The sequence below is a fragment of the Ailuropoda melanoleuca genome, chromosome X (assembly GCF_002007445.2).
Source record: "Ailuropoda melanoleuca isolate Jingjing chromosome X, ASM200744v2, whole genome shotgun sequence".
Lineage (NCBI taxonomy): Eukaryota > Metazoa > Chordata > Mammalia > Carnivora > Ursidae > Ailuropoda > Ailuropoda melanoleuca.
Window position 1 is genome coordinate 34870106 of NC_048238.1, and position 17886 is coordinate 34887991.

The 17886-nt window shown below is 41.8% G+C and overlaps 2 protein-coding genes across 3 annotated transcripts in view; both read right to left on the reverse strand.

Annotated features, from left to right (window-relative positions):
* Window positions 1-44: 44 nt before the first annotated feature.
* LOC117797462 (uncharacterized protein CXorf38-like) lies at window positions 45-2352 on the reverse strand. Its single transcript, XM_034649780.1, has 2 exons — window positions 645-2352; window positions 45-491 (listed from the first exon to the last, which is right to left on the reverse strand). The coding sequence occupies exons 1-2, from the start codon at window positions 858-860 to the stop codon at window positions 333-335; spliced, it is 375 nt and encodes a 124-aa protein (XP_034505671.1). The 5' UTR covers window positions 861-2352; the 3' UTR covers window positions 45-332.
* Window positions 2353-4799: 2447 nt separating this feature from the next.
* The window catches only part of MED14 (mediator complex subunit 14), a 66423-nt gene continuing 53336 nt past the window's right edge, over window positions 4800-17886 (reverse strand). The window contains exons 24-31 of one of the 2 annotated variants that reach the window (XM_002913484.3): window positions 16649-16780; window positions 14630-14812; window positions 13452-13687; window positions 11279-11458; window positions 10629-10736; window positions 8641-8766; window positions 8035-8227; window positions 4800-5463 (exon numbers count right to left, since the gene is read on the reverse strand). In XM_002913484.3, the coding sequence (XP_002913530.3) occupies window positions 5390-5463; window positions 8035-8227; window positions 8641-8766; window positions 10629-10736; window positions 11279-11458; window positions 13452-13687; window positions 14630-14812; window positions 16649-16780 (1232 nt within the window). In that variant the 3' untranslated portion in view covers window positions 4800-5389. The remainder of the gene's footprint in view (window positions 5464-8034; window positions 8228-8640; window positions 8767-10628; window positions 10737-11278; window positions 11459-13451; window positions 13688-14629; window positions 14813-16648; window positions 16781-17886) is intronic. The other variant, XM_034649777.1, reaches the window with a different exon arrangement.

Here is a 17886-nt window from a genome sequence, read left to right on the forward strand (position 1 = left end):
AGCCACATGAATACTTGGTTCCTTCAAAAACTCNCTGATGTGTTTCTCCCTCTGGGCCTGTGCTCATGATGCTCGCTCTACATCTTGGGTCAGCGTCTCTTGTTGAAATCTTTCCTACAGCTGTCCAAGCAGGGGTAGCACACTTAAATGCCTTGTTAGCAGAAGGGCAGAAGCAAGCTTCTACCTCGCTAAGCTAGATCGGATCCAGCACAGCAGCTCTGAGACGCCTGGACACTAGTCCCTAGATTAAACACCCATTTCTCTCTTTCTATCTTGGCATCTGTTTATGGGGCTCTGGGCTCCAGGTGACCGGCTACCTGGTGGGTCACCTCTTACCCTTCCGAGCAGGTGCTTACCTTGGCCACCTCCCAGGCGTCGACGGGCCAGCGGCCCGGCCGGCAGTTTCCCCAGTGGACGTCTCCATTCCTGTTGGTGTGGTGTTTCAAAATCTCCTGTTTCCACTCCGCGCAAACCTGACACTGAGGCTGAAACTACAAGGGGCGGCGGTGAGAAGCGGCCCGGGAGGGAGGGAGCGGCGTCTCGGGCAAGTGAGCCCGGGGCGTTGCAGTGGGCCCCACCCCAGGAAGGGCTCGGGACCCTACGCTCCGGGACCGGGACAGGGGAAAGGGGGGCCAGGGGCTCACCTGGCGGGCGCGCGGGCTACACTGAGAGCCGCTGCGGCAGGAGGCGCGGGGGCCCAGGCTGGGGGCAGCGGCGAGCAGGCCGCGGTGGAAGGCCAGCACCTCGCGGGCGACGAAGCCTTGCAGGCAGCCGCGCAGCAGCAGCAGGCAGTGGCCCGCCTTCACCCAATTCTTGTACTCCGCGCAGTTGAGGCGCGCAGCCAGTTCAGACAGCACCATGTCCGGCTCGGGCCCGGGACCGTATGGGGCCCCGAGCCAAGGGCGGGGCGAACGGCAGTGCGCAGGCGCGGAATCCTGGGCGGTACCGTCGGCCCGGCCTGGCCCCGCCCGGAGTCCGCCCCCAAGTGCAGGGCGAAGGGAGGGGCCAGAGCTCCTCGCGCGGCGCCCTGCATCCCGGGGCGGAGCCTTCTGGTTTAACCCGTAAGCCTGCCCCACCCCAGTGTTAGGTGACTGCAGATGTGTAATTCTTTTATCCCGCGCTTGCCCAGAAAGCTTGTACCTGAAACTCTTACGCCCCCTTGTCTGTTCCCCCAAACAGACCCTGCCAGTCCCCGATTCGACTCCCTCTCCTGATGTCCGTGCTCTTTTATTGTAGACACATATAAGATGCTCAAGGCACACTTTTTGAATTATGTATGTTCCTTGCACTACACAATTCTATAAAGTTTATTTAGTTCCTAAACCCAACTGATTGGCTGTAGCACATAAAGGCATTAGTGCAGTGTGATCGCTGGCTACCTGCACCACGCATCTACCGTGCGTCTGCAGTGCCAGGGTGACACAAAGCTCAAAAACATAGGCCATTGGGCCATCTAGCAGAAGCAAATAGTACGACGCATCCCCTGGACTCTGTGGAGAGCTGCACCGCCCCGAGCCGGATAAGGGCTTCTTCCACTATGGTCCTGAAGCATCCAGCTTAGACGATGATTAATACTCTCGGTTATAATTAGTGCTTCTTACACAAGGCAGTCTTAAGTGCCATGAGGATCAGAAGGCAATGGACTGTCAACTCCGTATGACAAGAGTTCCTCTCAGTTTTAGTTGCTTTTTAGTGAGCTTCTTGAGCTTGGAAGAGTGTTAAAATTGTGTGTAGTCAAATGGCTCTGGGGGGGGGGGACTCTAAACGAAACTTTCCCCTGACTTCGTGGTTAAGGCCAAAGTGGCACAAGTGTGTAGGAGCTCTAGCTCTGAATTTTAACTGTTTGATCTTAAGCAAATTAATTCATTTTTCTGGGCCTCAGTTTACTCATCTGTAGAAGGAGGATATTAATACCTACCCCACTGAGTTGTTGTGAGGATTAAATATACACTGAAGTACTTAGGACAGTGCCTGGCAATAGTAAGCTCTCAGTAAGTATTAGCTATTATTTTACATTGATCTAAACGTGCCCTTCCATCCATCAGTCATATTCCTGGGCAAGGAATTTGAACAAATCAGTGGCCACTTGGAAGTGGAGACAATATATAGAAAATCGTGAGACCTGGTCTCCTGGGGTTGCGCAGCACAATGCTGGCTGGCGTCTGCCTCTTTTTTTCTTAATAACCTCAATACTAAATCCACCCTAAGTAAATTTCAAATCATTTCCTTAGACATTCTGTCCACTCCCATCAAACCAAATGGAAGAGGAAATTCCCCAAGAAATAGTGAAATATACATTAACATTTTTTTCTGTCCCTTAAGTTTCGCAGTAAGTTCTCTTAAAATTTTCTGTATATTGGGGCACCTGGGTGGCACAGCGGTTAAGCGTCTGCCTTCGGCTCAGGGCGTGATCCGGTGTTATGGGATCGAGCCCCACGTCAGGCTCCTCTGCTATGAGCCTGCTTCTTCCTCTTCCACTCCCCCTGCTTGTGTTCCCTCTCTCACTGGCTGTCTCTATCTCTGTCAAATAAATAAATAAAATCTTTAAAAAAAATTAAAAAAAAATTTTCTGTATATTATTGATTTTATATCAAGAACTTGGATAATATTAAAGTAAAATATCATAGGTAATTCTTTGAGGGAAAAATCACGAAAGGAACTTTATGTAGAAAATGGATTCTGAATTTAGAGCAGCAAAATTATACTTCTTGAAGTTATAGAATTAATCATGGTCCAAAGAAAGACTAACAAACTGCTAGTAACCTGTTGCTGAATGCGTTACTGTATTAACGGCAACACAGTTATTAGTGGTATTTAAATTCAAATCATGTATATTTTAGTTTCTGCTTGCACTAGCTCAGAGTTAACTTTCAAACATAAGGTTCATCCCCTGCTTTTAATAACTTGTTAAGTTCTGTTGAATTTTTCACTTTCCTCCTAATTCTGAAAGTACCTGTATACATTCTGAAGTGGCATTTCAGCGAATGAAAAAAGAAGGTGGCAAATCAGGACCAATTTCTTCTTTCGAAATCAAACTAATGCTAAACCAGACTACTATCCAAAACATCTCCGTGCAAATTAACTAGAGAGAGTTGGTAGTTCTCTGAAACTTGTATAAATTTTATTACCAAAATTACTAAAATTCACAGGTTGAAAAACCTTAAAAGCTAAGACCCCAACCACCTATCAGAAAAAAAATCACTATGGGCATCCAGTCCCTTTGATTGAACCTGGGTAACAAAAGAGGCAAAAGACATGGTTTATGCTGAAACCTAAGATTTGAATGCTAGTGTTTTCAAGCTTTAATAAAGTATATATCAATTCCAAGTACCAAACATATCAAAATTCATATTCATGGGTTTATTCTTAAGCATCGAAAGCAAATTCTGCTCACTGAATCCTATGTTGATTTGCACGAGGCATTCAGAGATGACTTATAATCAGGAAAAGTGTCCACTAAATGCATCGTGTTTAAAAAATACAATTAATGTTTCAAAACCACACTTAAAAAGAATACCTGAAAAGTTTACTCTTTCCATAAAATTTGAGACAATATTATCCTGCAGATAAAAATACATTTCTTGTATATACATGTAGATTTCTACATGAAAGACAGGACTCAGCTCCCAACAGAAAAGGGCTGACCCTTGATAAAGACATGTTAGATTGCCAAACTGATGTGATTTCCATTGTAAGGAGAACCGAAAACCGAAGGATAAAAGGTAAGTTAAAGGAAGGATAAAGTCCAGTCACCTGCTCCTGAACAGCAGCAGAGCTGGGCGAGAAGCAGGGGATAAAGGTAGAAATAAGACACCGAAGAAAGGCAAAGAAGGCCTCGACTCTGACCAGAAGGGAATGGAGAATCAAGCGAATTTGAGAACAGATATGACACAGCTGCAGTGAGATGCCTGAAATTAGAATTTGGTAGTTGATAGTTAACAGAAGCTCAAATCATCTTAAAGTGGAAGTAGAGCGTCTACAATTTACTGGAGAGCCAATATTCCAGTGACCAGATAACTCAGTACAGTATTATCATATAAAAAAACTTTCCCAAATAACATTAGGTCACCAGAAGACCTTTGCTTCTGATCACATTCTTTGAAGCTTAAAAAAGTCCCTGACTCACTGGGAGAGACAGCACGGTGCTCCAAAAAGAAACTCTGCTGAGATGTGTCAGTACCAGAAACTTCACTTGACCCTGGGCGGGCATCGGATCTTGGATTCTTCAAAGTGAAGGCACTGTAACCAGGTTTCTTCCAAGCAAAACATTTTACCGTTTTGTTGACAATGAATTAAGTTGGGATTGTTTAGAACAACCTCAAGTGTGGTGGGGAAGGCAAGGGGGGAGAAGTTAAGCAAGATAAAGAAACGTCACAGAAATTTCATGCAAGGGTGGAATGCTCAAGTTCTAGGTTTCCTGATTCATGCTGTATGCAGAAGTATCCTGTAAACTAAATTTGCGTAACAGAAAAGTTTCCAAATCTTCAACGGATGAGAATGATTGCAATATCTGGGATCCTTGATCAATATGAACTATTCACTGTCTCTTCTCAAAGACGGGTTCACCTTCTTTTTTACCCAAATCCTACACTAAAAGACAACTACGGTGCTAAACGTTCACCACCAGTCAAGTTAGGAATGTCTGAAGAAAATAAATTAAACTTGAAACAAAGAAGATGTTTTTGGTCAAATTTCAGACATGTATCAGTAGAAATCAATTACTGGCCCCACCAGGTGAAAGATGAAGGGAGGCCAGGAGAAGTCTATAGAGCTGATATACACACAAGTGAGTGTCACTGTTTTTTTTTTTTTTTAAACCTAGTTTTATTAAATATTGCTTCTTTGGGATGTGTTTATAACAACTCCCAGAACATTTTCATGTAAGGATTCAAAGCGGGCATATTAAAATACAGCTTCAATATAAAGTTTATCACAGTTTTACAGTATTCAAAAATGACAGACCTGCCTTAAAAAACAAAACAAAAACCAAAAAAGGACTATTACACCCAAAACATAAGAAAACAATTAAATAAACAAGTTTGGCATTTCCATAACTTTATAGTATAAAACAGAATATTAAATCTATTACTGGCAAGCGGACACCAATGTTTTACCTAGTTTGAAATGTGTCCCGTTTAAACACACTATACAAGTTCACTATACAAAAAAGATTGATGGTCTTTTTGATGAAAGAAGTGCACCCTGAAAATTTTTGCCAGTTTAGAATATTTAGCTCTTAAAGTCAAAAAAGTCCTTTTTTTAAAACTGAAGGCTAAATTCAGATTTTTTTTGCCTTTTTTTTTTTTTTTTTTTTTTTTTTTTTTTTTTTTTTTTTTTTTTTGCTGTTTTGTCTCATTTGTCAGCCTTCCTGGTTTAAAAACAATAGTGTCTATGGACGCCCACCAGGGGGCAGTGTAAGATTAGCCATTAAATCACGAACAGCTGCAAATATTGTGCATTCACCTGCAACAGAGAAAAATGGTCATTAGCTATTCGCAATACAGGAAAGATGCTGTCAACACACCGGTGGGGGTAGGGATAATTAAATCTAAAATCAGCAAGAATTTCAAGGGTCAAAATAAAAGACTAAATTTTAACTGCACAGGTTATAGGGGATTAAGCTTTGGTGTTAAGTATCAAATACTTGGTTTGGGTTTTGTTTATTTTTCTTCTCATGGGGAAATTCTGGGTAAGACCCAGTTAGGTTTGAATTTATGGAGATATGCCTCAAGTTTCTCTATTGAAACACTGGAGCATTGGATAAGCCTTTAAAGTTAGGTTTCAAGGCTACTGACTGTTTATGCATTTTGAATCTAATGAAAAAGCTGTAGTTCAGATTTATGCATCAGTTACAACATCAACAATGTCCTTCTAATGTTGCTTTAAAGACCAAATAAAAATGTCTATTATTGCACTGTCCAATAGAACTTTCTGTGCTGATAGAAATATTCTATATGTGCACTGTGACTCCTTAGTACCTGTCATGTAGCTAGTGTGCCTGAGGAACTGGAATTTCAAATTTTAGTTAATTTTAACTAGCTTGAATTTAAATAGCCTCAAGTGGCTAGTGACAGTTATATTGGACAGTGCAGTTCTATAAAATATATTGGAGTTTTCTCAAACGTAAAGGAAACAATCAACTTCTGGAGTTCAACATTAATATCAATAAAAAGAAAGTGATTTTTCTTAAAAGCACTTCACTGGGAGGGGAGGAAGTGATGGGTTCGAGGGGAAGAGGGTGCTGAGGTATGGCACACCGACAATCCAAAAACAAGACTTGTTTGGGGGCAGGCGGGGGAGGCTAATGACTCATCCTATCAATTTCCCCTTCGCTCAAAGAAACCAGAGACCCTGCCTCGTACTTCTTGTGAACATTACATATACTTAAATATAATAAACCCAAACCAGTTGTAAATAACATAAACCAAAAGCTGGGTCCCTTTCCTGGCTCATGGCCTAATGCTATGGTGGCTGCGAGTGAGAGAACGGGAGGCCTCAACAGAAGAATGGCCTTCTGGCAAAGGGTGGGATGTGCAGTGACCCTGTGCAAGTTACTGCAAGCTTCCCTCCAACCGGTACAGAAAAAAAATGAAACTCCAGGTTTGCCCAGTCAAAGGTAGACATAAAAAAATCGACTGAAAAAAGGAAAGAAAAAGAAAAACACTCCCAAAACATCCCAACAATTTCTCAAGTAAAAGGAAAAGTTATATCCTTCTTTTTCCTTTTTAAAAACACATTTTCATTATTGATAGGTAGAAAAACGTGTTTGATCCCAAGAGGATCAAAACATTCTTTCCCTTTAATTGTAAATTCCACAAGACCATAATGATAATCATCTGCTTGTGAAGGAATGGTCTTATCATCAAAGTTCTACTGGACTGCTACTTTGAAAACTCTTTTAGCGTTAAACTTTGATTCTGAAGGACCTATTTTTAGCTGAAAGAAGAGATAAGTCAAAGGATGAAAGCAGAAAATTTTAAGAAGTGGAAGAAGTCTTACAACAAAAGAAGCGTACCCTTCTCTACTGCCCAGTGCCTTCCTTGTAACCGCTACATGAGTGAAAACTTGCCTATGTATATATAATACGGAGAAATAAATAGCGAGAAATATAATTTCTCCCGTGATTCCTGTTTCTAGTAAACTTTTAACACTGTGGTACCTAAAAAATGTTTCAGAGAACAACTTTCCCTCATTTAAAAACGTAATTCTGTTGTCATACTATTCTAAGCAGAAAGCTACAGAGGACTTCCTTAATAGAACTAAGCAAATTTTAATTTAAGTTTAATTTCCTTAAAGTTAGCAACAAGCAAAATGGAAGAAAAATTCTCTTTGCTGAGCTTTAGGTTTTGTGACCAAACATTCAGCACTGCCAGGAGTTGTGTGTTACGTGTAGGCTACCACAATATGGAAGGGACCTGGTTTACCTGCCAGAAACATTCGGGGTTCCTCGAAAATGTTGTTTGAGAGCTTCATTGTGCACTTGGTGAAAAGGTTCACTTGCACCCACCTGACACTTACATAAGAAGCCCAAAAAGCAGTGATGCCATTTGTATCAGCTTTTATTCTTCACAAAACATTTAGAAGATACAGAACTTTGAATGATAATATTCTATTCATGATTGAACCATGAAATATGAGAAACCAACATGCATTTCAACTGGTGATGTACAGAGTGGCAGGTAGCGATGGTAGGGCAGGAATTCACAGCCATGAAAAAGTCTATCATCCTAATCTACGGCTCCGTGGCAATGTGTGCTAGAAATACAAGCTTCTGGCATTAGCAACTGGGTCAGTCCCAATAGTCAATCACTAACAAAAATGAGGTCCAGGCAGCAGAGACATGGACAAAAATGAAGAACCAGTGGGAAAGGAAGAAAGCGACAGGCAGACATTAAGAGGGCCACAGCAATCAGCGTTCTGTTACTACGACTGGGGGTGAGGTGGGTAAGGAGGGAGCAGAGGGAAGAAGGAGGAATCTCCCAAAAGAACTTTTATAACATATATGCAATAAAATATCATCTACTGGTCATGTACCTTGTCGTGGTGGGTTCATCTCTGCAAACCTCTTCAGAATGTTGCTGACCATCATGGGAGCAGCAACAGAAGAGTTCTGCTGTCTGGGAATGTCTGCCTGTTGGGTTGTACCTGAAGCCATGTCATAAATGATTGGCACTATAATACTAACAGGTTCTTGGGGAGGGACCGATGTTTTCTGAGTTAGTTGAAGCTGAAGACATACAACACATACAAAGAGAATAAAAACGTAGTAAGAAAATAAAACATTTGCCTATATTTATCAAAGGTACTATTATTTACTCTATCAGATTAAGATACCTCGGGCATAAGAAAACTAAAGATGACAAGAAAAGTGACAACGATTGAATACTATGGTTAAGATGCAACCGTGCCACACAATTATCTAGTTCAATACATTTCTGTTATTACTGAAGGAACCAGGAGTACATCACGTCTAAACTGACAATTAAGGAATCTGAGCCTGTGTTTGGCAGCGACAATTAACTCTGCAGAAACCCAAATGCTGTTCTAATATCCTCGCAAGGCTTTTTCCTCAGGGGGTCTACGCACGCGTGCATGCACACATGGACGCACACACGCACGCACACACCGGGTGGTACTTACAAAAAATAGCATTTTGGATTTCAGCACCACAGCAGGCGTCCCAGGGGGTGCAATCGGCGGTGCGCTGGGGGGGATCGTCAGGCAAAACTGGACGTTCCATTTTAGCTGTGTCGCCTGGTCAGGAAACTGTTTTTGAAATCATGATAAAGTCATATGAACATTTAAAATTACATTCCAGTAGAGGAGTCTGAAAAGTCAGAATCTTATTTGATACAATCCATTATTAACAGAACATAAGGATGACAGCCTGCATTATTTCAAAGAAAATGCATACAAGACGTTACTACATGAAAAGTCAACTCCGGACCTATGTGACATGGTTCTCCTTTCCTTCCCTCCCGCTCCATTAATTCCCAAGGCCTACAGATTCTGCTTCCTTAGTGTCTCTGACATCTGTTCACACCTCTCTGTTCACGGATGCCACCAAGCTCCAGGATTCGTGATTTCTCTGGCAGCCCCTAACCCGCCCCTTCCGGTAGCTGCCTCTCCCAGTTCCTCCATCTACCACTGCCAGAAGAATGTCCTCGAGCACAGTTCTAATCGAGCTCACAAATGTTTAGTGACATGCAGTGACACATCCTGCCCTTACCCTGCCAGAACCAAGACCTGGCATTCAAGGCCCTTCTTAACTGGTGCCAACCTAGACTTCCCAGCCTCATTCCCAGCTCCTTCCCTAAAACATACTTGTCAAACTGTGTTAATAATTTTAAACTGTATTCACTTTTTTTTAATTAAGATTTATTTATTTAGTTTAGAGAAAGAGAGAGCACGCACAAGCAGGGGGAAGGGCAGAGGGGGAGAGAGAGAATCCTGAAGCTGACTCCCTGCCGAGTGCAGAGCCCGATGTGGGGCTTAATCCCAGGACCCTGAGATCATGACCTGAGCCGAAATCAAGAGCCAGTCATTTAACTGACTGAGCCACCCAGGTGCCCCCACTGGTGTTTTTTTTTTTAAAAGCCACATGAATACTTGGTTCCTTCAAAAACTCAAATGGGGGGCGCCTGGGTGGCACAGCGGTTAAGCGTCTGCCTTCGGCTCAGGGCGTGATCCCAGTGTTATGGGATCGAGCCCCACGTCAGGCTCCTCTGCTATGAGCCTGCTTCTTCCTCTCCCACTCCCCCTGCTTGTGTTCCCTCTCTCGCTGGCTGTCTCTATCTCTGTCGAATAAATAAATAAAATCTTTAAAAAAAAAAACAAAAAAAAAAACACAAAAAACTCAAATGGGTATCTTTTTGAAATAAATAATGTTTCCTATAGGCTACCCAGGGCAGAAGCCAAATGTTGAGACTATTAGCAAAGGAGCACTGCTGTCCCTAATATTAACAGTAAAACACCAACTGGAAAAAGGAGAGGTATTTGGAATTACCCAAAGCAATACTAGAAACACTGAATGCAAGTCCTGAAAAATATAATCAGCCGCCACCTGGATTCCATCTATGTAATTGTATACTTTCACAGGAAAGAAGAGGAACTCATCTCCCCAGGGAGGACAGATTTTTTGATAAATGACATTAGGGCAATTGGGGGCATCTGAAAAAGCTAGACCCACACCTCACCTTTGACACCAAGGTATATTTTAAATGGATCAAAAATTCAAATAGTGATTTAAAAAACGACTCCATAACAGTATTAAAAAAAGTCATGAGAGCTTCATTTCAGTATCCAGGAGCAAGAAAAGTGAATTAAATGTATTTGCTTTTATAAGAGGTAAGCCACTGGTAACTCAGGTTGCCTGTGGGGAAGGAGACAAGACAGCTGGACAGGGATAGATGGGAAATTTCCCTCTGTATCACATCTTGAACTCAATTCAAAAGATACAGGAGGGCTGTGTTACCTATTCAAAGATAAAATCTTAAAAATTAAGAAGAGTGTAAGAGAAAAACGAAGTACTTAAATAGGTGAAAACCAATAAACACTGCTCCCACCAACTCCAACCTCTTCAGACAGACCTAGCTATACACAGAAATATGCGTTTCACTGTAACTTACCAGCTCTAGCTTCATAATATGCACACAGTCCCTGAGGATGTGTGTAGGAGCTCCTAACAGCTTGGTGAAGGCTATCAAAGTATTGGCTTTAAATGGCGGTCCTGCAACCTACAGGGATGAATAAAGCAAGTTACTCCGCATTCTACTTTGACTCTTCTCTTTTGCTAATTGTACAGGCATACCCTGGAGGTATGAGTTCAGTTCCAGCCCACCGCACTAAAGCAAGTATCGCAATGAAGCGAGCTGAATGAGTTTTCTGGTTCCCCAGTACGTATAAAAGTTATGTTTATTTGCACCATACTGTAGTCTTTTAAGTGTGCAATGGTATTATGTCTAAAAAAATATATCTGTCTTAAAAAATACCTTATTGCTAAAAAATGCTAACCACTACCTGAGCTTTCAGTGAGTCACAATCATCAATCATCATAAGAACGAACAAGTTTGAAATATTGCGAGAAGTACCAAAATGTGACAAGGAGACATGAAGTGAGCAAACGCTGGTGGGAAAATGGCCCTGATAGACTTGCTCCATGCAGCGTTGCCACAAACCTTCAATCTGTAAAAAATACAGTACCTGCGAAGCGCAAGAAGGCAAAGTACAATAAAACGAGGTATGCCTATATTAAAACTATGCATTAAGAAACACATACTCTTGTTTCGAAGAATTTCTCCAAAACTTGAAGTTCATCGGGTTTCCACTGTCCTGCATTTTCGGGTGTCACTTTTAGCTGAAGTGTTTGGTTGGTTTTGGGACTAAGGGCTACTCTGCATTTCAGGGCATCAGTTTTAAACATGATCACTCCAGGTTCATTGGAATTTATCAGCTGCAGCTGCAAAATAGGAAGGATGCATCAAGTTAATATGGAAGACAAAGAGGAAATGAAAACATTGCTGAGAGAACGGTTTCAGAGGGAAAACAACTAAAAGTTGATACCCGTTCCCAAACAAAAATATCTAGGCTTTGAGCACCATCAATTGCTAAAATCCCGAAGAAGGAACTATACATTATGTGTCTCTCAACGGAAGAACAGAACACAACCTATGGAACGTTCTCGTAAAATAACAACAAACTTGAGCTGAAAATCGGTAGTTAGATCTGCAGGGTGGACCAGTATTATAGAAATGTGACAGTCAAAAGAACATGTTAAATAATTCCAAAGGGATGTAACCAGCAGAATCCAGACTGAGAAACTCGACAACGGATATAGCTGCTTCAACAAATAAACTGTGTAAGGAGGGATGGAGGGGGAACCTACAGTTTAAAAGGGACTTAAAGACTTGTTTGGATTCTGCTTTAGACTGTAAAAAGTGTGACAACTTGGGAAATCTGGACACCAACTAGCTATCTGATGATAAAGAAATTCTCTTTATGGATGAAATGATGTCTGGGATTTGCTGTGAAACCATCTGGGTGAAGGAGCTATAGAAGAAACAAGACTGACGGGTTCACTGTTGAAGGTAGGTGATGAGAACACAGAAGTTCATTATACTTTCTTATACTACTATATTCTCAACTTTTATATATGATTAAAATTTTCCACAAGAAGTTTTTAAAAAATGGCACAGTAGAAAAAAAGAAAAAAAGAGTACCATTAAAAAATGTTGGACCTGGATTGGGACCTTATCTGGCCCAGGGGTTGGCCAATTTTTCTGTAAAGTAACAGAGAATAAATATTTTAGGCTACATGGTCTCTGTTGCAACTACTCAATGATGCCACCATAGCTGAAAGCTGCAATTAATAATATGTGAATTAATGGGTGTGACTAAGGTTCCAGTAAAACTTTATTTACAAATAGGTGGTTGGTAGGACTTGCCCCCCCGCCCCAGCCAGTAGTTTACTGACCGCTGCTCTATCATAACATATTGATTATGCAGATGAGCAAAATGAGGTTCGAAGAGCTGAAAGCTCACATGACTTGTAAGTGGCAGAGGGAGGGCAGATCACAGGTCTCATAATAACCATTTTTTAAAATGCTAATTTATTCAACTTATGTTAAAACCTCTACTATTTTCAAATATGAATATAAAGGTTGCAAAATAGCTTGGTGCCATCCGTGGAGTGGATATTTTAAACATTCACCATACTACCTCATTAACATATAGATATATCAAGAGTTATAAGTAACTAATATGTACTGAACAATACCAAGATGTTATGCTAAGGTTTTATATGAAGTATCTCGAACTCCCGCAATTGTTATGAGTTAGGTAAGTACTATTATCTACCATTATCAAAAAGGTAAAGGGATTTGCCTAAGCTTGTACTAGCTGGTGGCATGGCCTGGGTACAAACCCAGATAGTCGGACTCCAGAGCCGATGCTACCGACTCTGAACTATCTCCTGAGGGTATCACCACAGGCACAAGTCTTTTTCTGACTTTTTCTAAATCAGTTCAGTTGCTCATGAATTTAAAGAGGAGTTTTCAACCCTGTGATCATAAATAATTTTACTTCAATGGAGAATCCGATTCAAAGTCAGCCTGCCTGCAAGGGGATTCCAGAAGCCCAACAGTGCTTGTATGCTACTCTCTGCAAAGGCAGATCCTGGGAGCATTTGTCCCATGCACAGTGGGGACCCTCTGGGACCTATCCCTGCACCTGTTAGCCACAGCACCGCAAACTACAAAATGCAGGAACATGTTAACGTAAGAATGGAAAAGGAGCGTGGAGTCTTTTTAATGCTAGAGCAGGGTGGAAAGCACAGTTCCAACAAGCTAAAGGAAGTGAGGGAACATCATTTTAGTTCAGGTGCTGTTCTGTGGGGCAGCTATTAGCCCCCGCCTTCGACAACCACCGTCAAGGAATTCACTAGGTATCCATACCGTTTCTTGTTGAATAATTCTTTGAAGGTGCCGTCTCATGATGACCGATCCAAGGAATCTCTCAAGTGGAGAACAAAGATAACTACCTGCCAGGCCAGGCACAAGGCCTGGTGTTGGAGAGGGCAGCAGTAAAATGTTCAAGGCACTGTGAGTGAGGATGGTTGGTATGGAGGCTGCCCAGGAGCGCTGAGGTAGTTTACGAGGTGGAGGCATGTTTGTTGGCAAAGTTTGGGAACCTTTTGGGAAGGAAAACAGTTCATTTCATTCACAAATACACATGGTCCCACTGTTCCGTTTTGCTTTTATAAATCTTTGATGTTCTAAAGCCATCCATACTGTTTTCGTTACTCCTTGTGATGTAACAATCCTATGTTAGCTTCCTGTTAGCAAAATGGCCAGAGTTGTTCTCCCTGTGGCTAGTTTCCTCGCAAAGCGACTTTGTAGCAAGCCCTTGGAGGGATGGAGTCTATTTCTCTTCCGGAATCTGGGCTGGCCCTGTGAATTGCTGACTTAAAAAATGCAGTGGAAGTGACGTGGTGCAGCTGCAAACCTAGGATTTCACTCACACTCTTGAAACCCCGACCAGCCACCAGGTGAACAAGGCTGTGTTCAAGTATGGGGCCACGTGGAGCAGAGGAAGCCACGTGGGCTGGGGACACTGTCGACCAGCCAGGCCCCAGCTCACGTGGGAGCTGACCACAGACACATGAGTGAGCAAAGCAGAGCCTGGAAAAATTGCCCAGCTTGGCTTACGCAAATCGCCAACCTATAGAATGGTGAGCTAATAAAACATTGTTGTTCTAAGTCATTAATCATTAAACATGACCTGAGAAAGCTAACTCACATATGTGCACAATTCTGTTCTGTGTTAATTTCTACAACCTTGTCAGTTAACTTTAGGTATCCCTCAAGGTCTAGTTTTGCAGCTAAGTTAGGAGACATAACAGAGGTACTGGGGCTCACCTCCTAAGACTTCTGGAGGAGAGATTTCCCTTTCTTACATTTTGCTTTGTGCAAATTAACTATCGTTAAGCAATTTACCAAATGGATTAAAGTTTACATTATTAAGTATCCTCATTTAACAAGTTGGTCACAACTTTCAAATGTGAGGATGGAAAAAAAAATTGGTCATTTGGAGGTTGGACTAAAACGAACACAAAAATGGTGATGACACTCACTTGTTCCAGCTCGAGGGGAATGAGAAGCATCTGGAACTGGAGAATGTAGTGATGGGTTGGCTGGTGACATTCCAGGCATGCGTGTTGCTGGTGAGGGGCCAGACACTTGAGGAGACCCTGGCCAGTTCCCAGCTCGTCCACTTGGTGACACCATAGTATATGGAGAACTAGGGTCCAGGGTTCCTGTAAAGAAGTGAACAGATGGTTTTCAAAACCTGTATTTTAATAACTGAAAAGTACTTGACAGCGCTGAAATGCTTGACACTTTACAAGGCGATCATTTTATTTTTCCTTTTTGCTATCTGAAGTATGATGCTCCTTTCACATGGTGCACCTGAATGTCGATTTTGTGTAAATACTTTTAACGTGATACAAAATTAAAGAAATACAGAATGAGAAAGGATAAAATTTATCTTCACACAAGTTTCAACATGTGCAATGTGTAACAATCTACTTTACACTATGCAACAACCTACTATTTTCAAAGCCTATTTGCAAACATCTTTGAAAATGTTAAGTCAAAAAAAAAATCAAAGCTCACTTAAGGACAGAAATCTTATTTTTTCAAGTAACCCTGACAAATTATGTTTTTCATTCTACTCAAGGCTGAGGAGAGGGAAATTTTCCCTTTTCTTTCTTTAGTAAAGGCTACACTGACTGAGAAATGAACCAATAATCAAGTTTTGAAAGCAACTTCCTGAATAATTTGATATTTAAATTTCATCCCGCAGTTACCTTTAACTAATACTACCCCTCTGAAACCAAATGACAAACTGAGAAAATATTTTTACCATATATCAGAGAGTAAATTATCCTAACTTAAAAGTCTTATAAATTGGTAAGAAAAAACACAAGAACATACAGGCAGGCATAAAATAAGAAATACCAAAGACCCATGAAAGAAAAAAGGTTTAACTTCATTAATAATCAAAGAAATGCACATTAAACAAGACGACACCATTTTTCACCTATCAAAATGACCAAGGTTTCTGAAAGTCATAATACCCTGTGTTGGCAATGATGCAGGAAAATAGACATTCTTGTTTGATGCTAGAGGAAGTTGGTACAGCCTTTCAGGTGAGCAATTTGCAATATGTTTCAAAAGCTTTAGAATTTCTCAAACCCTTTGAGACAGCAATTCCACGTCTAGGAACTTACCTAAGGGAATAATCATGTGAGCAGAGATGATACCATTTTCAGTTGTAGAAAAAATGGAAACATTCTAAACATATAATAGGAGGGCAGTTAAATCATGGTATGTCAAGACAAGGGAATACTATGGAGCCATTTAATATGACGATGTACAGTTTTTACTGACAAAAATGTTCCTACAAATATTAACAGTAGACAGTAAAACCACAGATGCTACACAGCTGTAAAAACTGAGGAAGTCTTTTATGTTGTGATTTGGCACAGCATTCAGGAAAAACAGATGAAAAAAGTAAGGCACTGAAGTATACTGTCCCGTGTGTAAAAGGGGTGAGAACACTTACAGGCATCTGCTTGTGTGTGGAGACAACATCTCTGGAAGGACACATAAGAAATTAATAACACTGAATGCCTCTGGGAAGAGGAACTAGGTGGTTGGTGGCATAGAAACACTTCCCTGGCTACCTCTTCTATTATTTATTTGAACCAATCCAAAACAGAGTTTTTTAGTTAAAAAGTTAAAAAATTCAAGTCTCAAAACAATACATATGGTATAGTCCCAATTGTAGGGGGAGGTGTTTGAGAGGAGAGACAAGGAGACAGGTGGAGAGCAACAGAGAGGCGAGCAGGCAGGCAAGCACGGGGTGCATGACAGGAAGAGCAAGGCAGAAGCGAGGTGGGGAGAGAGTCCAAAGCAGACGGACTAACTGGTAGATCTCTGCGTGGTGGAATCAGGACAAATTCATTTTCTTTGGTGATTTCCCCAACGAACACAGTGCTAATTTTGCAATAAGAAAAGAATTTATTTGACAAAAAACGACTTTCACGTCAAATTCTTAACGCTATCGCGATTTCCACGTATGGACTCACCATGTGGACTAGCAAAACTGGCCCCTGGTCCTATTGAGATTCCATGCGAGGATGGGGGAGGAGTTGGAACAAATGACGCTGGTGAAGGGGCTCTCAAAGCCCCACTGGGGGAGCTGGCGGCATGCAGATTTCCTAATAAAGGAAAATAATTATAGATGATCTTGCAGGACACATATTATGTCCTGGCCAAGGACCTCAAGTTAAGACTCTCTCTACAGATTAAAGAAATAAGTAGTAAAGCTCCCTTAAATAGCACAAAGAAAATCTGGAATGACTTTGTTACTGAAAAAGAGAGAGAGAGATCAATTCCATGGGGCCCAAATTCTAGCTCTTATACTGACTGAGTTAAAAAAATATATATATCCTGTGTACTTTTGTGTTCGCTCATTCTCTTTCAGCAAGTGGACATGAAGGTTAATTTCATGCCCAGCATTGCTGTAGGCACTGGGGATGCAGCAGTTGACAACAGACAAAAATTCCTGCCCTCGTGGAGTTTCTATTCTAGTAGAATGAGAAAGACAACAAATGTATGTCAGGTAGTGATAAACAGTGATAAGTGTTATGGAGAAAACCAGGGCAAGGAAAAGGGGCAGTTATCATGTAATGGCGGAGGCGGGTGCTGTTCCCCAGAAGACCACTCTACGAAGGGGGCACGTGGGTAAGTGAAGGATTTAAGGTGTGAAGATACCCAGGGGGTAAGACATTCCAGGCAAAAACAGCTAGTGCAAAGGCCCCAAAGGCAGCAGCAAAAATAACAGGGAGGGGGGTCAGTGTGGCTGGATCAGTGGGAGCCACGGGGAAGTGGGAGGAGATGAGGACAAACAGGTGGTGGTGGGGGTCCTAGATCACACAGGAACTTGTAGACCACTCTAAGGACTTAGGGTTTACCCTGAATGAGATGGGAAACCATTGCAAAGTTTGGAGTGAAAAAGTCGTAAACTAGCTTCTGTTCCAGAAGGATCACTCTAACCACTGAGCAAAAAACAGACTACAGGGCAGGGGCAGGGAAACCAATTAGAGGCAACAGTAATAATCCAAGTGAGAGATGGTTAATGGCTTGGGCGAGGGTGGAGGCTGAGGAGGGTTAGAGTCTGGATACATTCTCAGTACAGAACGGACAGTATCTGGCACTGACTGAAGTCGGCGTGAGAGAAAGAAGAGTCCAGCATGACTCTAACAGCTCTGGCCAAGCGGCAGGCGGGAAGGGGCTACTGTTTACAGACGGCGGGTGGGGGAGG

What these genes read in the sequence shown, in the direction of transcription:
- LOC117797462 (XM_034649780.1), bottom strand. Translation starts at nt 860, where the DNA reads ATGGTGCTGTCTGAACTGGCTGCGCGCCTCAACTGCGCGGAGTACAAG. An exon ending in GTAGCCCGCGCGCCCGCCAG is followed by an intron (nt 492 to 644) that starts GTGAGCCCCTGG and finishes CGCCCCTTGTAG; the next exon opens with TTTCAGCCTCAGTGTCAGGT.